The 16,575-nt window shown below is 39.4% G+C and overlaps 1 protein-coding gene across 9 annotated transcripts in view; it reads right to left on the bottom strand.

The window, feature by feature from the left end:
- Positions 1 to 602: 602 nt before the first annotated feature.
- Positions 603 to 16,575, bottom strand: part of anks1aa (ankyrin repeat and sterile alpha motif domain containing 1Aa) — a 61,456-nt gene continuing 45,483 nt past the window's right edge. For 4 of the 9 annotated variants that reach the window (XM_086068713.1, XM_086068714.1, XM_086068720.1 and 1 more), the window contains 10 exons: positions 8,233 to 8,331; positions 7,978 to 8,124; positions 7,763 to 7,870; positions 6,480 to 6,650; positions 6,252 to 6,389; positions 6,093 to 6,164; positions 5,877 to 5,963; positions 4,853 to 5,017; positions 4,101 to 4,283; positions 603 to 2,690 (listed from right to left, as the gene is read on the bottom strand). In XM_086068713.1, the coding sequence (XP_085924839.1) occupies positions 2,574 to 2,690; positions 4,101 to 4,283; positions 4,853 to 5,017; positions 5,877 to 5,963; positions 6,093 to 6,164; positions 6,252 to 6,389; positions 6,480 to 6,650; positions 7,763 to 7,870; positions 7,978 to 8,124; positions 8,233 to 8,331 (1,287 nt within the window). In that variant the 3' untranslated portion in view covers positions 603 to 2,573. The remainder of the gene's footprint in view (positions 2,691 to 4,100; positions 4,284 to 4,852; positions 5,018 to 5,876; positions 5,964 to 6,092; positions 6,165 to 6,251; positions 6,390 to 6,479; positions 6,651 to 7,762; positions 7,871 to 7,977; positions 8,125 to 8,232; positions 8,332 to 16,575) is intronic. The other 5 variants (XM_086068717.1, XM_086068721.1, XM_086068722.1 and 2 more) reach the window with 3 other exon arrangements.

Raw genomic sequence — 16,575 nt, 5'->3', positions numbered from 1 at the left:
CTCTTTGATTGTGTCAATCAAAATGTAATGTTCATCTTTCTAAATATGCACAATATTTTATATAGCTTTTGTAATGGATGTCATCCCATTAATGCTATTATGGTGGTTCGTGAGCATAACATTAAGATCTTACATGAATTTAATACTCTCAGCCAGTGATTAAAAACCTGTGAACAGTGAGAGGTCTTTTTGCATGGTGTGGGAAATTATCCAATTTCAATGAATTGGGAGAAGAATTATTATACGTTCTCTATCTAAGCAAATGCCAGCAATGTATAGTGATATAGTTAAATGCTCTTCCATTGGCTGGCATACGGTAGCTAACTGTTTTGTGACATTTTCCTTTGGTGGTGCTCCATGATATTTTTCTCAAGTAAAATATGTACTTAATATGTCTGACTCATTTAAGTTTGGGAATCACCGCTCTCATCTAATTTAATGCAGCGTGGTTTGTTGCTACAACTGGTTTGATTGCATTTCACTGGTTGCTGACAGTACACATATTATCAAATAGTTCTATATCTCAGCAAGTCACGTGTATTAGGCCAATTATTATGTTTATTCAACTCAAGACCACACAGTCAAAAGAAAAATCAAGGAGAAACTTTCAAACTGCGCAATTTATTAATTGAACAATTATGAAAATAATTATAAAAAAACGGGAAGCCCAAGATTATGTACAATCTTTTTTTTCTTTTCCTGAAGTGAGGTCCCTCTTGAGTTTATTCAGCCTCTATAATCACAGGGTATTTTCCACGATATGTGTAACTTTATAAGACATAGTCCTTTAATCTCTTTTTGACATAAGTCAAAAATTACATACATACATACTGTACATACATACATACATATTGTATAGAGATCTATAAAAACAAAAATCATTCAAGTATCAAAATAAAGACCACTAGTTTCATGTACAATTTCATTCACATCAGATTTGCCCCAAAATATTTATTCTGATCCTCAGTGACGTGCAAAGGCAAAATGGGACCATGCTGATGGCCAAAGGTGCCGTCACCAGCGTGTTAAAGACAGTGTACCATAAACTTAATGCTACTGGTCTGACAATGTACCAAATACAGCGTTACTAAACGGGGGTACAGTGCTCAACATAAATGAGTACACCCACTTTGAACAGGAAGATTTTCATGCATTTCCCAGTGAACACAAAAATGATGACTACTCATTTGTGGCTGAATTCTTGGATGTACTCATGTATTGTAGAGCACTTTAGATCACACCCTCGCTGATGTAAGGTATACACATCAGCTGACCAGCAAGTACCATTCACAGTGGGAGAAAAGTCTGCTCCCTATTTTATTTTTGCATTGCAGGAGAAAAAAAAAATATCAAAGTACCGTCCTGCATGGCAGGTTTGGTGAATAATCTCACTCGCTTAATTCGGAAAATTAAGTTGCTGCATTAGGACAAATGCCCGATAAAATCAAAATACATGAAAACAAGTTTGAATGCCAAAGCTGCACCCTGTTAGATAACTAGTAAACAGTCTTTGTAGTGTTACCTCTAGTAAATTGAGTTTGGTTAAATTAAGAAATCACACTGTACAAGATTGCTGTCACAGTTATACATCTTGGAGGATGAGATGAAGAAAGACACATTAAATTACGCTTTAACTTTTGTAGCATAAAAAAACCACACAAAATAATAGAAGACTAAGATGGACACCTGTGTCGAGCACGCCATCTGTACGCTATGAGACATCTCTGATGAGCAGGAAGTGAAATTGAAGTGATGAAGGCGGTGAGGTCGTACCAACAACCGTTGCGCTCCAGACTGGTGATGGTCGGGAATGCTCCCCCCCACACAAAACATCACCCTACCCATCATGCAACAGGGTTGTCCTTTTTATACTGGCTGGGAGGGATGTTTAGCTACAGGAAGGATGACACATGCACACAGTTAAAATGGAGTCAAACTAATTGAACCAAACATTAACAGAGTGATACAGCCCCTGTTTTTTTGAACAAGTGTGACCTTTTCAATAAGGCCAAAACACAGGAAGATACACTTGACTTACTTGGGGAGTTTGTGAAAGTGCTTCAATGCTAACTTTGTAAGCTACATGACCATATCACAGTGTCCTTTAGACCTTTACTTAAAAAAATGCTTCAAGTCCAGTGATGTATAAAACAATAACAGGACCATGGCATCCATGTGCAACCTCTCATCTGTGGGAAAGCGCTGGGTGTCAGGAGCGAAAAGCCTCAGAGTGGCCGTCGCCTAGCAGAGCAGGGAAAGCACCGAGAAAAAAAAAGGTCTTATCATCAAGAGTCAACAGTGAGATTGTTGACTGAAGGGGAAAAGAAAGTATTGTAGCGAGTTCAGGGAGCATACAAGGTAAACAGAGGTTTACTAGCAGTGAAGCTGATTGGCAGGCTGGTAGTGTAAATAATACCAGTTGGAAGAGGATTATAACATCAGACGTGTTCAAGGGATGATTGGGGGGTGGAGTTTGAAGGAAAGGCACACGGAGGGGCGAGGTGAAGGAGAAAAGGTGAGATTAGGCGCAAATTCAGATGTCAGGAAGAAGGGAGGGCGGTGGGGGGTTCCACTCAGAATATGGTGGTCTCATACTTAGTGCTGATTGTACGCTTGGGTTCTTTGGGGTCCACCAGCCACGTGGCGCCGCTCTGTGACTGGGAATCTCCCTCCTGTTCCAAAAAGTTGCCCTACAAACACAAGTCAGATTACAATCAGCATTTACCCTGTTCTTTGCATAATGGTGCTGGGATTCATAAAACCTATTTATCCTCGCAGGGCAAATATTGGTCTAAGGTGTAAGAAGAGATCAGGTCAGATCATTTCGAGTCAGATCCGCAGTTCCTAGAGTACATTTTACTCTAAAAAGACGATATTTGATCCCAGTCCAAACTAGAGTAAACTTTGCACTTGGAAGAGAGTAAAGTATTATTAAAAAATAAAAATACAAAACACTCAAGGGTTGAGGAACGATCACAGAACCTTTAGGTTGGGAGATCCAATCAACCCATGCCGGTCCTATTGTGTGTCAGTATATCGCTGGTGTCAGCTGGAGTTCTCATACCTCAAAGTTAGCCAACAGTAGGCGTGGCATAGCTCAAGTGATAGAGTGGCCGTCTCCCATGCTGAAGGTTGTGAGGTTGCCCTGATACTGAACACTTGAGCGTTTCTTTTGTAATTATATATATTTTACTCTCTTCCGAGTGTAAAGTTGACTCTTTTTAGACCGAGATCGAATATAGTCTTTTTCAGAGTAAAATTTATTCTACACAATTTAATGTTGTGGACTCTAAACTGTCGCAGCCAAAAGTAGCATTGACAAACACTGGAGGTCAGTAAAGTGTAACTAATGCATCCACAAAATAACAAATATAAAAAAATTAATTTAAGTAACAAACAGAAACACACATGAACTGAACAATTACAATTAATTGCTTGGAGGAAGAAGTTATAAAACATATCATGAGGAAGTGAAGGCAGCATCACAAAAGATGGAGGAAGGACGTTTCCAAAAGGAAGTTTGATGACGGTGTAGAAGTTGCAACAATAACTTAATAGTTGAGGAATGTCCTGGCTAGCACGGAAGGAGAGGCGGAGGTGATAATGTGAAAGTGGAATGCAACACAAGGAGACTGAACACCATGATCCTCTTTAGCTCATTAATTAAGCCGCGGTCAGAAATGTGCGTCCCTGAAGTGTCTCATCCATATTCAGCACACGACACGCTCACTAATGGTGTCATGCTAACTGCAGGCAAACATGGTCAAATTAGGATGATTAGATTAGCTTCGAGGGCTCTACCTTGAATGTTGTGTTTTGCTTTGAAAATGACATACATTAGTACATCCTGTGTGAGGATCGCAGCAGTAGCAAGATGTGGAAGAGATATAATAAATATAAGCACAAATGTGATTATTGTGAATCAAGTTCTGCAGCATGTTGGCATAGTGGTTAGCACATTTTCAAATAATGATTCCAGCCTTCTCAATGTTAAAAATCTCTCTCCATTGTCTTCTCATGATAAGCCAAATACTTGAGCCTTGAATCCTGTGACACTAAAATTCTTCATCTTTACATACTGTCCTAAAATATGGACTCACCCCTGACTTGCGAATACTTCCTCGTGGTTTGGGCACGGGTCGGCTGGACTTGGTGTTGATGAGCTCGGAAGCAGCACCCACTGGGAGGTTCTGGTGCTGTTTGGTCCTCTGGGCCTGCAGAGCCAGCTGATAGGCCACCTCAAACGCTTGACCCAGTGTCAGTATGATCTCATAGGTAAGGTTCTAAAAGAGGGTGATCACAAAGGTTGCAGGTTTATTTTCTGTAAATGAGACATGTCAGAAAAAGTTTTGCTTTTGTCTAAACTGTCTTGACTTCCAAATTATGGTTTGAGAAGGCAGATGACAGCTCAGGAGTTATTTGTCACTTGTTCCTTGCGTTACTGACTGACAACTTCGGATGAAACCATTTGTGGTAGCCCATGATGAATTTTCTAATAATGATACAGTATACATGTTTCAAATGTTAATTACATTTTACTGTTACTTTGTCTTTAGGATTATCTTTAATAGATTTGGGGGGGGGAGTGGGGGGGAGTGGAGGGGGGGGGGGTTATTTATCAAAAGTACAGGTGTACATGACATCGGCATTGGTGACTACTCAACAGCACATAAACAATAAATAAGATAACTCCATGGGGGAAAACACAAGTCTTAATTTATTTTAGCAGTATGATAACAGCACTAAATTCCATAATTTTGGTCACAGTAATCTCAATATCAACATAATCAGCGAACACCATGACGTACAATACATACATTATTGTGTCATAATGAGGGGGGGGGCAATTTACATGCACAAGGAGAGCATTTGTCGTTACCACGTCTACAGTGCTGAACACGTGGCAGTAGTGGTGGTTGGTCTGCAAGTCTTTTGTGATGTAAGCAAATGTGCACAAGTCTTCCGGGTCCTGGGCTGCACATGAAATGTTACGGATCTCATGCTCTGCGATGATATTCTGCAAGAAAACCAGAACGAGGTCAGAAGATCGGGTCAAATAAAACTTGGGAGTAGGGCTGCACAATATTGGAAAAACATGCGATATAGTTGCTGAATATAGCAATATTGATATTATTGCGATATCTATCATGTACCTAAATAAATGACATTTTTTATTATCTAATGAAATTAAATTTTTTATGTAGCAAATTCAGCACACTCAATGTATTCTTAGTTAATTAATTGTAATTACCTCTCGATAATGTTCAACTATTGGATGGCGGTGCACATTTTATTTGATTGGTCAAATTCAGATAAAAGCATAAAATTCCATATAAAACGTATTGCATGTTTTTGCGATATGCATATTGCATGAGCCAATATCGCAATATCAATATTTTTTCGATATATTGTGCAGCCCAATTTTGGAGTTTCTATCACTATTAATATATTCTAGTTCCATGATGTAAAAGTGAAACATTGTCGAACGAGAGCATGCCAACAAACTTGCACAGCTTGGATTCAAGAAAAAATACTTTTGAGTGTGAGACAAAGGGTGGAAAAAGTTGCATATATTTAGGCCAGGAAGTTACACTACAGCTTGAACGTATTCCAAAGATTCCAGCCGGTGATTGGTTAACAAGTCTTTTCGGCACCTGCATGAGTAAGTAACCACACACCAGCAGGGGTCAGTAAAAGACCACAAGGGAGCCCTGCATAACAGCAGAGTTAAACTACCATTATTTAGTGTTTAGAATTGTTTGCATTTTTGTGCTCAGTACGTTTATATCAACAGTTAGCCACCAAAAGCACAACGTTGACCTTAGCTTCAAAGTGACTTTTCAGTTGAAGCAGAATAACTAATAAACAGAACTAACCTTGTTGGCTGCATCAATGAACTTCACACCTTTGTACGTGATAGAGAGGACAATGATGGGGACTTTTCTCATTTGTTCTGTTGACCTCTGAAAGAAATAGCAAAAAAATAAAACACACAAAGTCGTAAGGACATAAAGACACATCACACTTGTTGTGCTAAAATGTAGAGCATGTCACTTTTTGAACTTGGATGACATTAGGACATTGGTACTAACCCGCATTTTGGCACAGGCATCCTGGGTGGACTCAGTGCCCCGTAGCTCCTTAATAAGCATGGAACCCAGGTACTGTAAAGAAACCCCGATTGTGGTTTGACACATTCACCAAATACTCAAAGCAAGCTGCTTTGCTATAGCGGATAGAAAACAACTCACGCTGGCTTCATAAGCGCAGCATTCAAAGATGAGCTTCTCAGGCTGGTGATGCCAGTTCTGGACCGGAGCATATGTAGCTGCTAAACTAGGTGGCCGAAGAATCAAACGGGATTCCCGATGCCGCTCCTCTTGCCGTTCCTGGAAAAAAACCCATCAAGACTGAAGTTCTGCCGGGTGCTTCTTACCAGTAGAAACACTTCTGGAGAGGAAATATGCTTATAAACACACATGTGATCTGCGGCGTTCATTGCGATGTCTTTGGGTGACGTCATAGTCGTTATCTGGCACTTTCTTCCTCACTGGTTCCCCGGCTGGAAGCAGAGGATCCATGGACTGACACGTGGCGGGCTCCATCTGACCAAGTGACAACGAGGACTGGGATGCTGGGAGTTCTTGGCACTGCAGACGATCAGATATAGTTTGTTGATGAGCAACCTAACCATTAAGGATGTAACGATATCCAAACATCATGATACAATAATTGTCACCATATTGAGGGGAGCTATGTCAGGTCAGAACATAGTTTTGTCCATGTGAGCAATAATAATCAGAACAGGTTTTCTCAACAGGTAATATGTACATAAATGACCTACAATTACAAATGACACTTAATATTGTGACACTTACTGTACTTGCTAATGCACACACACATTGTGAATGGAGACAATTTGTTGACAAACTCAAACGTGTTACGTTCCCCTTCATCTGGCCATTAGTGTGGGTACTAAACATACAGTAGATGGCCACAACATGCCTAATTAAAATTAAACTGCACTAATAACTAACAACCAGAGGGTACTGGAACTGCACAAATTGAATACAACATCGCCTTTTTCAAAAGATGTGCTGCTTTTAACTAATTCACTGCCATTGACGTCTATAGACGTCAAAAATTCATTAGAACTATTTCTATTTAAAAAAAAATAATAAATTTTTGTTAACAAGAGTATGAAAACAGAACAGATGTAAAATTTGTGATTAATCATGAGTTAACTAGTGAAGTAATGCGATTAATTACGATTACAAATTTTAATTGCCTGATGCCCCTAATTTTTATTAATCTTTTCTTTAAAAAAATTAAATAAATAATAATAAACTCTTTTTTTTAAAGAAAATATTATTAAAAATTAGGGGCGTCAGGCGATTAAAATTTTGAATCATAGTTAATCGCATGACTTCACTAGTTAACTCATGATTAATCCCAATTTTTATATCTGTTTTAATGCAATAAAAAAAAATCTAGGTTTACAAACTCTTGTTAAAAAAAGTGGGAAAATGTCAAAATAATAAAAATTATTAAAATGTTTTTTTTTTACGTCTATAGCCATCAATGGCAGTGAATGAACAAAGGGTGGAGGGCTATTTCAATATCGCAATATCATAATATTGTCGTTATCGTGACATCCCAACTAGCCAGTAGCATTTCATCTGCAGTACCTCAATCAACCCAGCCAAGCATGGCTGAATTTAACAAACTTTAACTCCTCTATTACACAAAAGGTTGCAATTACCCTGATCTGAGACAACCGAGGTGGCTTGATGGGAGGTTCTTCATAAGGCCTCTCTGCTAATGATGCAATAATGCGCTTCCTGTGACCAAGCAGGGTGATCTTAAGGACCTGCATTCAAGATGGCAGAGGAGAAAATGCAGAATCAGAAATCCAATTTCCACAAACCCACATTGAAACGCCTCACAGTCCAGTCCAGGTCCATCACTCCTACTCACATTGACAATCTCCAGTTCCCACAGGTTTCTGATACAGTCCAGTGAGCGGTAACCACTGGCCAGGAAGTTATGGAGGTACTCATTGAGGCCCAGATTCTCCAACCAGGATGAGAGGGAATTGCTGCCATCACAGCCCAGTGCTTTCACCTGCAAAAAGCAAGTCATTCCATCATAGCCACAAATATGAATATAGGAGACACATTCTGATTGTGCTTCATTGACGCAAACTTCAGGTTTAGTATCTGTGCTTTATACCTTGGGTAGGGAACGTGCTGCCTGCAGGATCTTCTTTCTGTGACCTGGGTCTGTGATCCCGATCTCTCGCAAGTCCTGCTCCTCCATTACATTGCTCCCCTGTAAAGAAAAGCAGGATGTTGCTAAAAGGACTCTACTAAATTAAGTTGTGTATTTTGTCTTAGCATAGACGCCACAAAATGCACTAAAAGCCAGAGGGATCAAGCTGCGATGAATCAAACCAGGCTGACTCCAAAAGCAAAGCGAAATGAAATATTTGCATATATTGCATCATCAGACGATGCCTGAGGTGCATTTGCAAATTTAATCATGCAAATGCCTCTTTTCACTGTCGGGGAAAACATCAGGATGTTGCTGTCTGTAGATAGAAGTTTGTTTGTTTTTTTACCAAAATTATACTGCACCTTCTTTTCCATTAAGTTTCTGCATTTCTTATTGGTGAATTTGAGTTGATGCCACAGACATGTGCAAATACAACGCTCAATGAAGACAAAGTTTGTGCTGAGTTTTAGTAAAAGTTGTACTTAAAATGCGTTATAGCATCCTGCCAGAGCTCTAAATATAGTCATCTAAAACACTTTATGGATTGACCGCTACTTTCAGCCAAGCAAAACACTGCAGGGTTAGTATTGATCACAACTAAATGCTACCCTTGCAGAAAAAAAAATGTCGATTCCTTCCTGGGCAAGATGTTCAAACTCCTTTGTAGGACCCACTGGCTGTTAAATTGGGGGAGGCGGCTCAATACAACATTAAATGACACATTTGAGTGCAGGGAGCGTCTGACAGCATGAACGATGATCCACCTCTGCTTACGCACACTACATAACCTTTGAGACCGTGCACCACACTGATGGATAGCACAAAAAGGAACGATACAGCAAATCAATGAGACAGAGAATGCTAGTGTGTCAACTGGTGGTGACCACTGCGTGGAGTCGATCCAATCCGTTTGATATTTACTGTAAGTCTTTATGGTGACAATAAACATCAAACATACAGCAAACCAGATTGAATAAACTAATGAGTGTTGCAATTCTAGGAGCTAACTCCTTGCGTGACCTAGATTTGTGATTTCTTGTGAGGTACAAGGGAAGTCAACCTTAAACATTTCATGACAATAATATGCTATATGTAACCTCACTAGTATAAACATGACAGTCTGATGAATATTATATTTGTGGAATATGAGTTATGCAGCAAAATCCAGCTGTTTGTATCCATCTCACGGGGGCGGCCATTTTGCCACTTGCTGTCAACAGAAGATGACATCAATGTTGCTCAGGGCTCAGGCAACGACCAATCACAGCGCACCTGCTTTCTGAAGCTGAGCTGTGATTGGTTGTTACCTAAGACCTGAGCAGCTGTGATGTCATTTTCAGGCGACAGCAAGGCAAAATGGCAACCTTGTGATATTGATAAAAAACTGCTGGATTTTGCTGCTTAACTCATTTTCACTAATGCAATTACCAGAATATCGTATTTAGACTAGCGGGGCTGCATAGAACATATTATTGTCAAGACATTTGGGGGGGGGGGGTGACTTCCCCTTTAAGAAATTGACTTCCCCTTTAAGAAAAATACCCTTTTGGGATTCATGTGTGTTTGTGCCATTTAAACTTTAAAGATAAACTTTTCCCAAGGTGTTGGAAAACGACAGTTATATGTATGTATGTAATTACGGCTCTATGAGTCCCGAACGACAGCCAGGCGGCGGGTGGGGGAATCCGTGCTGTTTCAGCACCGCCACCTGGCGGTCGGGAGGGACGAAATTGAACCACAAAGCATCGCAAGACATCTTTTGGGCTTTCAGAAGAAACAGCTACAGTAAATGAACAACGTAAAGCCATTATCATAGTGAGGCAAAGCGCTGATTGTTTCCGCTATGGCTGGGGGGAAATTATTTCAGGAGCTGGATAGATCATAGCACTTTCCCTGAGTGCAGATCATTGCATTACTGTCCGACTGGAGATTAACTGATACATGGCGCCAGTTACAGTTTTAAACTGAGTTTCATTGTTGTCTTGTTCAGTTTTATTGTAACAGAGGCAAAAGTCATTAAAATGACAAGCTGTCATCAGACTTTTGTAATTAATTGAAACAAAATTTACTGCAATCAGATGCAATGTAAAATAGTTCAACCAACCAATCTTTGATTTATAAAGCACATTTCATACAAAAAAATGCAACCCACAATGCTTAAATAATTAAAATCAACCCCTTACTGTCACTCGTCCACAAAGGCACAATACAAATGCACACAGGTTAAGGATAATGAGATGGTGACCTACGGCATATGGCTTGGTACATGAGATCCAAGTGAATAAATGCAACACAAACCCATTATTTTCTCATCTACAAAGCCATTAAAGATTTTTCAATTTAGCATCAGTAGCAAGGAGTCTCCGCAAACGACTTAAGATAGAAGACAAAACAATCAGAATTGGGAACCAAACAAAAGAATTTGCATGTGCCCAGATACAACGGTAAAGTAGGACCTCTTATCAAAGCAAGATTTACGTTATTCTTAAGTGCCAGTAAATAACCATTGCTTTTTAATGAGGCCTTTCACCATGTAATTATTTAGCAAAAAAACACTTATGTGAAAAGAGGGTGGAGTATGGGCAGGGTGCAGTGATCTGACTGCATGATGATGGATAAAAAAACTATTAGTACACAGTAAATTCTGTAGAGTAAACTTGACTCTGTTTAGAGTGGGACCAAATAGACTCAGAGTAAAATAAAGAATAAACCCATAAAAATAAATAAAAGTCACTCATGGGATGAGGAACAAACTCACGACCTTCAGCTTGGGAGGCAGCCGTTCTACTCCCTGAGCCACGTAGCTCCAGCTGTGTGTTAGTATATTGCTCATGCCAGCTGAATCTTCGGAACTCCAAGAGACCAAAAACAATGTTTTTGGTTTCCTCTTGGATATACGCAAACAGTAGGAGGGGCATTGCTAAGGTGGTAGTGTGCAGTCTCCCTAGCTCAACACTTGAGTGACTTTTATTTTTCAATTCTTCATTTTACTCTTGTCCAAGTGCAAGTTGTTATCAGCACTCAGTTGATAAGCCTGCATCTGTGATGGTAAAGGGTTGCATGAGTGCGTGTGGCATGGACAGCTTCCACATCTGGAAAGGCATCGTCAATGCAGAAAGGTACATTCAGATTGGAGAACAACATTTACTCCCATCCAGGCATCATCACTTTCAGAGAAGATCTTGCATTTCTCAACACCATAATGCCAGACCACATGCAGCACCAATTACAACATCAAGGCTGCGTAGGAAAAGGATGCGGGTATTGAAATGGCCAGCCTGCAGTCCACGTCTTTTACTTATAGAGCACATTTGGTGCATCATAAAGGGGAAGGTGCAAGAAAGAAAGCTCAAGACAGTTGAACAGTTAGAGAGACGCGTGTTAGACAAGAATGGGACAGCATTCCTATTTCTAAACTTGAGAAACTTGTCTCCTCGATCCCCAGACGTTTGCAGACTGTTGTAAGAAGAAGAGGGGATGCCTCACAGTGGTGAAAATGGCCGTGTCCCAACTTTTGGGAGATTTTTCCCTTAAAATTATACATTTTCTCAGTTTAAACTTTTGACCTGTTTTCTATGTTCTATTCTGAATAAAATATTACAATTTGGCACTTCCACATAATTGCATTCGGTTTTTATTCACGATCTGTCTGTGTCCTACAATTTGTATGGCGTACTTTTTTGGAATTGGGTTTGTATTTCAAAGTAGAACGACACACATGTTTTAAGTAAAAAAAACAAAAAAACAAAACGATTTTCAGGTTGAAACCGGTTTCTGTTACAGCCCTGCTAATTAGGCAAGGTAGCTTCAAATGTCATACACAAGGGTAGCTCAATGTGCTTCACATAGTTACCAAACAACATCTAAAATGCAAAATATAACATTTAAAGAAAGAGGAATTTAAGATATATATATATATATATATATATATATATATATATATATATATATATAAAAAAGAAGAAGCAAAGTACAGAAATAAAAATACGTTTGCTAAGATTACTGAAAGAACGTACAGTGCAAGAACATAATTTTGGAAAAAAATTATTATAGAAATATTATAAAATACCTTACTTCTTTCGACTCCTTTTTTTTTTTTTTTTTTTTTTTTTTACATGTATAGGTTGTTTTTGTTTTATATAATTTTTGAATATCTTCGAGTAGATTTTTTCTCTCTCTAGTTTTCTTTTTTTATATAAGTGTGTTTGAAAATAAAATAAAATAAATACATTCCGTATTTAACCTGGATTTGAAAGCATTTAACTAGAGGCTAATATCAGTTCTGCCAAAATGTGTTACTAGCTAGCTGCTACAGCGCAAGTAGCGCAGCAGCGCTTTCCTTGACCTCCCCCAGCAAAGGTTTTTGGAACGGTCTCAGCAGTTGATTGTCAATTTTGCTAGTCACTGTGTTTTGATGATGCACAAAATGCAAACTTTGCCTCGCACACTGCAATGCAAAAAAATTCACTTGAATTATAAATTAAATTATAAATTAAACCACAAATAGACAACTTCAGCAAGTACTCTTGATTATTTCTATCTTGATTTTTTCAGCTTCCTTTTTAAATCCCCAAAAATACAAAAGTTTTAAAATGTATGCTTTAATATAAAGATTCCGAGAAGGAATTAGTTCTGAGAAGCATGACTAACTTTGAATTATCGCTTCAGTTACATAAGGCTGTTGGTAACATCAAAGGGAGGAAAACTCAACTGAGTTAAACAGGAAAGAGGATTAAAAAGAAATGAATGCAAATCTTAAAAGTACGCATCAGAATTAAAGTACCGGTAGACAACAAAACCAGAAAACCGTCACATCCTTCCCCAAGCCTAGCAACCACTATTATAGTAAATCTATACCAGTACTATAAAATTTGAATAAAGTATAAGATTATATCAGACAGAGTACATCTGGAAAGTCACAGCGTTTTAAAGTACCACTGATTGTCACACCCACCGAAGTGGGGCGAAATTTGTTCTCCGCATTTGACCCATCATCCCCTGTGGGAGCGGTGAGCAGCAGTTTTTCACATTTGATCATGTTACAGCTTTATCATTAAATGTAATGAATTATTTCCTCAAAATCCTACACACAACATGACAGCGTGAAAAAAAAATGCTACATAAAAAAAGACCACATTTACATTACAAGTATTCACAGCCTTTGTTCAATCAACTTTGTTGATGCACCTTTGGCAGTAATTACAGCCTCTAGTTGTTGTTGTTGTTTTTGTTTTGTTATGAAGCCACAAGCTTGACACACCTATCTTTGGGCAGTTTCACCCATTCCTCTTTGCAGCACCTCTCTACCACCAGGTTGGATGGGGTGCGCAGGTGCATAGCCATTTTCAGATCTCTCCAGAGATGGTCGATTGGCTTCAAGTCTGGGCTTTGGCTGGGACACTCAAGGAGATTCACAAAGTTGTCCTGTTGTTGTTTTGGCAGTGAGTGCGCTTAGGGTCGTTGTTCTGTTAGCAGGTGAACCTCGGTCCGGGAGTAGATTATCATCCACGATGTCTCTGTACGTTGCTGCATTCACCTTTCCCTCAATCCTGACTAGTCGCCAGTTCCTACTGCTGAAAAACATCCCTACAACATGATGCTGCTGCCACCGCCATACTTCACTGCAGGCATAATATTGGTCAGGTGAAGAGCAGGGCTTGGTTTCCTCCAAACATGACACCTGGCATTCACACCAAAGAGTTCCATCTCTGTCCACTCTACCATTCAGGCCTGATTGGTGGAGTTCTGTAGAGATGGTTGTCCTCCGGAGAGTTTCTCCTCTCTCTGCTAAAGCTCTGCCAGAGTGAGCATTGGTTCTTGGTCGCCTCCCTGACTCTCCCGATTGCTAAGTATAGACGGGTGGCCAGCTCTAGGAAGAGCCCTTTGGAACTTGTTCCATTCCAACTCATTTCAATTTACAGATTACAAAGGCCACCGTGCTCATTGGAACCTTCAAAGCAGCAGAACTTTTTTCTGCATCATTGCCCAGATTTGTGCCACGAGACAATCCTTTCTTGGAGGTCTACAGACAACACCTTTGACTTAATGCTTGGTTTGTGCTCTGACATACACTGTCACCTGTGGGACCTGACAGTATACAGACAGGTGCGTGCCTTTCCAAATCATGTCCAATCAACAGGTGGACTCAAGTTAATCTCTAGTAATTTCTTAAGGATGATCACTGGAAACACGATTCACCGGAGCTCAATTTTCAGCTTTGTGGCAAAAACTGTGGCTGTGTCCGAATGTCCACCCTTGTCTCCTAACCCCTCATTCACTACATAGCCCCGCACTATATAGTGGCTTAATATGTAGTGCCCTCTTTCTGTTTGGTGATTCGGACAGCCAGCTCACTACTTTCTCCTCGTCGCAGATCATGTGACCACCGGAACTGTTACGACGCACCGTAGCATAAATCTCCGACTATTTATTGTGAATGAAAATGTTTTTAAACTGTACTTTAGTTCCTTTGTTGTAAATATTTTCAACTAAAACGCATTTATTATTTCCATAGTATATATTAATGCATCGCTTGTATTCTCGCGATTGCGCTGTCACTCGCGCCATGTTTTTTTTTTCATATTTGCAATGCATTGTGGTCTATATCCAGTTGAGTGAACATCGATGTTTGCTACTTACTACTTGCTACCACTATACTCAGAGTGCATTGTGGGTAATTTTGAGTGCCCTACATTTTCGCTCCCTGGAAATTCGGACGCCAATAAAAAATGACGTGACCCCTCAGTAGGGCACTATATAGGGAGTAGGGTGCACATTCGGACACAGCCAAGCACTTTTTCTTTCTTTTAAAAAAAAACTTTATTGCAATTTACAGAACAAACATGGCTTTGCATGTATCGAAACAACATGAAGAAGACGAACACAGGAGAAGTGACAATGGCGGGTGATTCAAGTACACCACCGCTTGTTGAACATGGGAATAAAGAAGCAAAATATTTTGCTGCAAAAGCATAAGCAAGCTAAGGAGGTTGCGCAAAACGACTACGACACGGCTATCCGCCATTGTTGTTGACAGACTGACGGTCACGCGAGAATTTGAGTAAATAAACTACGACAATGTGTCGTTATCGTGCTGCGATCATTACGTCATCACTGGAGGAGTATCCTGTATATGCTGTCTAGAGGAAAGCTTACGGGGCGTGTTTTGAAATCTTTCCACTCTGGAGCCCGATTTCAAAAGTGATTGGTTTCATGCTCCGAAACTGCGCCGCCGTGTGGACGAACTGCCTAAACGGTAAGAAACTTGTGAGGAAACATTGAAACCGGCTTTGTGTGGACGGGGCCTTAGTTTAGTTTTAATATATTTGTACAACTTTAAACAACTTGTTTTCCCCTCATTGTCATTATGTGGTGTTGTGTGTAGAATTTTAAAGAAAAAAATGTACAGTACTGTATTCCATTTTGAAATGAGGTTGCAATATTTGAAAATGTGGACAAAGTGAAGCGCTGTGAATAGTTGCCAGATGCGTCGTAGTGTGTCAGTTATTAATCCAAACAAAGTATGCTGTGGTAACACAAAGTTGATGTGTTTTAATAAATCAAAATGATGCAGGCAGCTCCACAGGTAATTCAATGACTTTCACTCAGATTTGAAAGATGTGCTTAACATTTTTGATGCTCTGCCTGCCACCCGACCTGTTACTCATTCTCTCTCTCTGTCAAAAGGGACTTGTCATTTTAAATCACACATTGTGGAACAGGATCTTGTTCTCAGGGTCATTGATTTCATCAAGTCTGTGACAACATGACAATTTAGCCGTAAAAAAAAAAGGCAGATTATGATGCAGAAGAAAGCATTATTAGAGAGATTCAATTGGAACTTTAAGTCAATTAATTATTGGTGTGAATTGTCTAGTACCTTGCGATTCGATCCATATCACGATTCATAGGTCACAATTCGATTGCCTGATACGAATCTATAAATTGATTATTGTGATTTTTTTAAATTAAAATTTAGAAAATACTAATCAGTAAACTTGTACATGTACACTGTAAGATTTGTATGAAAATGTATTTATTTATCTGAAACTTCAGGCTTAAAACTGTGAGCCACTGTATTTAACAAACAATCTGTTGCAGTCTGTTTTATGTTTGAACAGCATTGAAATCAAATATTAAGGCTTAATGTTCCATTAACATAACATTCTTCCATGCTTAACTTGTGAACCCTAACCCTAAGTAAGACGTTTTGTTGAATATTTCCATCGAAAAATTAATGTTTAAACATCGATTCGGCCGCATATCAAATCGATTCGAGAATTGTGCGCTGTAATATCGCGA

This window comes from Leptonotus elevatus, chromosome 2, assembly GCF_054856555.1.
Source record: "Leptonotus elevatus isolate MCC_2025b chromosome 2, RoL_Lele_1.0, whole genome shotgun sequence".
In the NCBI taxonomy this organism is placed as follows: domain Eukaryota; kingdom Metazoa; phylum Chordata; class Actinopteri; order Syngnathiformes; family Syngnathidae; genus Leptonotus; species Leptonotus elevatus.
This window is presented reverse-complemented; position numbering and strand designations above follow the sequence as displayed.